The 1,978-nt window shown below is 37.5% G+C and overlaps 1 protein-coding gene across 1 annotated transcript; it reads left to right on the top strand.

The window, feature by feature from the left end:
* The first annotated feature begins 665 nt into the window (after positions 1–665).
* LOC143682559 (olfactory receptor 2G3-like) lies at positions 666–1,601 on the top strand. Its single transcript, XM_077159179.1, has one exon. The coding sequence runs from the start codon at positions 666–668 to the stop codon at positions 1,599–1,601; it is 936 nt and encodes a 311-aa protein (XP_077015294.1).
* Positions 1,602–1,978: the final 377 nt, after the last annotated feature.

Below are 1,978 nucleotides of genomic sequence, written 5' to 3'. Positions count from 1 at the left end.
AAGAGATATGAAATTGGCATGTGAATAATCGAAAGCAACTTGTTGATATTAAGCCATTTTGCTTCACTCTGTACTACAGCTGGCCTATGTTGGATCTCAATTACTCCCTGATCAGATAATTTGTTGTCAGATACACAATCTGCCTTTTCTATAAGAAACAGAACATACCAAATATGCTCGAATTATTTTCCTCACTTGGTACACATTTCACTCCACAGTTCTGTATTCTATTATTTGTGTTAAAGGACAATGATCACTCATAATCTCTTTAGTATTTTAATCTGCTTATTCATGTTCTCTTGTTCCTTCCACTAAGAGTATTGTATAGATGGTCATGCTGTGAGGTTTTCTCTTGAACTTTATCTAGATTATTTTTCAATAACATTTATAAGAAATTGTGAAACAGAGAATGATCTCAAGAAGAGACAATTGGTTAAATGTCTATTGAGACCAAAAATGTTAATAGAAAAGAATGCCTTCATTAAAATTCACCTTTTTAAAAATAATTATTTTCCCTCGTTTGTGAAGAACCAAAAAAAAAACTTTATCTAGAAGTTTACATCAAATATTATTTAAACTACAGTGCAGATAAGTAAAAAAGATAATTATATTTTCCTCAATTGAAGTTCTAATGTCCATTTTTTTTGTTTTAGTATGACAGACCGATGGAAAAAAACAATTTAACCTCTGGTGGAGATTTTGTTTTGCTGGGATTCTCAGATCAACCACAACTGGAGGTAGTCCTTTTTGTCGTGGTCTTGATATCCTATCTTTTGACCCTCATCAGCAACACAGCCATCATCCTGGTCTCCTGTCTGGACTCCAAACTTCACACACCTATGTATTTCTTCCTCACAAATTTCTCCTTTCTTGACCTTTGCCTCACTACCAGCATTGCCCCTCAGCTATTATGGAACCTGAAGGGACCAGCCAAGACCATTACGTCCACTGGCTGTGCCATACAACTCTATGTGTCCCTCTCACTGGGTTCCACCGAATGTGTTCTCCTTACTATCATGGCATTTGACCGCTATGTGGTTGTGTGTAGACCTCTCAGTTACACTTCTGTCATGCACCCATCATTCTGCAAGGGCTTAGCAGGGATAGCATGGCTCAGTGGTGTAGGAAACACTCTCATCCAGAGCACCATCACTCTTCGGCTTCCCCGATGTGGGCATCGCCATCTCCTCCACTTCTTTTGTGAGGTGCCCACCATGATAAATCTGGCTTGTGTTGACATCCACGCAAATGAAGTCCAGCTCTTTGTGGCCACATTAGTGCTGCTCCTTCTCCCAATGACCTTGATATTGATCTCCTATGGACTCATTGTTCAAGCAGTGATAAAAATTAAGTCAGTCCAAGCTTGGCGCAAGGCCCTCGGGACCTGTGGCTCCCATCTATTAGTGGTGTCACTTTTCTTTGGGACCAGCTCAGCCATTTACATCCAACCAAAGCAATCTTATGGCCACAGCCAGGGCAAGTTCCTTACACTCTTTTACACAGTTGTGACTCCCACCCTCAATCCTCTCATATATACTCTGAGGAACAAGGATGTGAAAAGAGCCATGAAGAGATTGCTGAGGATAGAGCCAAATTCCTAAGGAAAAATCACTTATCAGTGACTTTCTGTCCTGTTTACTTAAGAAATATTATGTTAAATAACTACTCCCAAGAACATAACATGTGTCATTTACCTCTCTAAGTGTATGCATATGCAATAAATAAAGCTAAAATGTTCTGATAGAAAAAACACATTCAGATTTAACTTCCTTAGCTCATGGAACTTCTTTTGTGAGTGCGTTTGAAAATATTTCAAATTAAATTAAATATTAAATATTTCACCTCCTATCTTATGGTTACAGAATTAAAACTGTGCCTACATTTAAGCAAAGTAGGAAAAAATACATATTTGTATGGCAAAATTACTGTAGTATTTCCTTTAAAAAAGATCACTGATGTATTATTACTTAAAATATTT

Source organism: Tamandua tetradactyla, chromosome 5, assembly GCF_023851605.1.
Source record: "Tamandua tetradactyla isolate mTamTet1 chromosome 5, mTamTet1.pri, whole genome shotgun sequence".
Lineage (NCBI taxonomy): Eukaryota > Metazoa > Chordata > Mammalia > Pilosa > Myrmecophagidae > Tamandua > Tamandua tetradactyla.
Note: the sequence above shows the minus strand (reverse complement) of the source record. Positions and strands in the feature narration are given on the sequence as shown.

Coding starts and splice junctions, on each gene's coding strand:
- LOC143682559 (XM_077159179.1), top strand. CDS start 666: ATGGAAAAAAACAATTTAACCTCTGGTGGAGATTTTGTTTTGCTGGGA.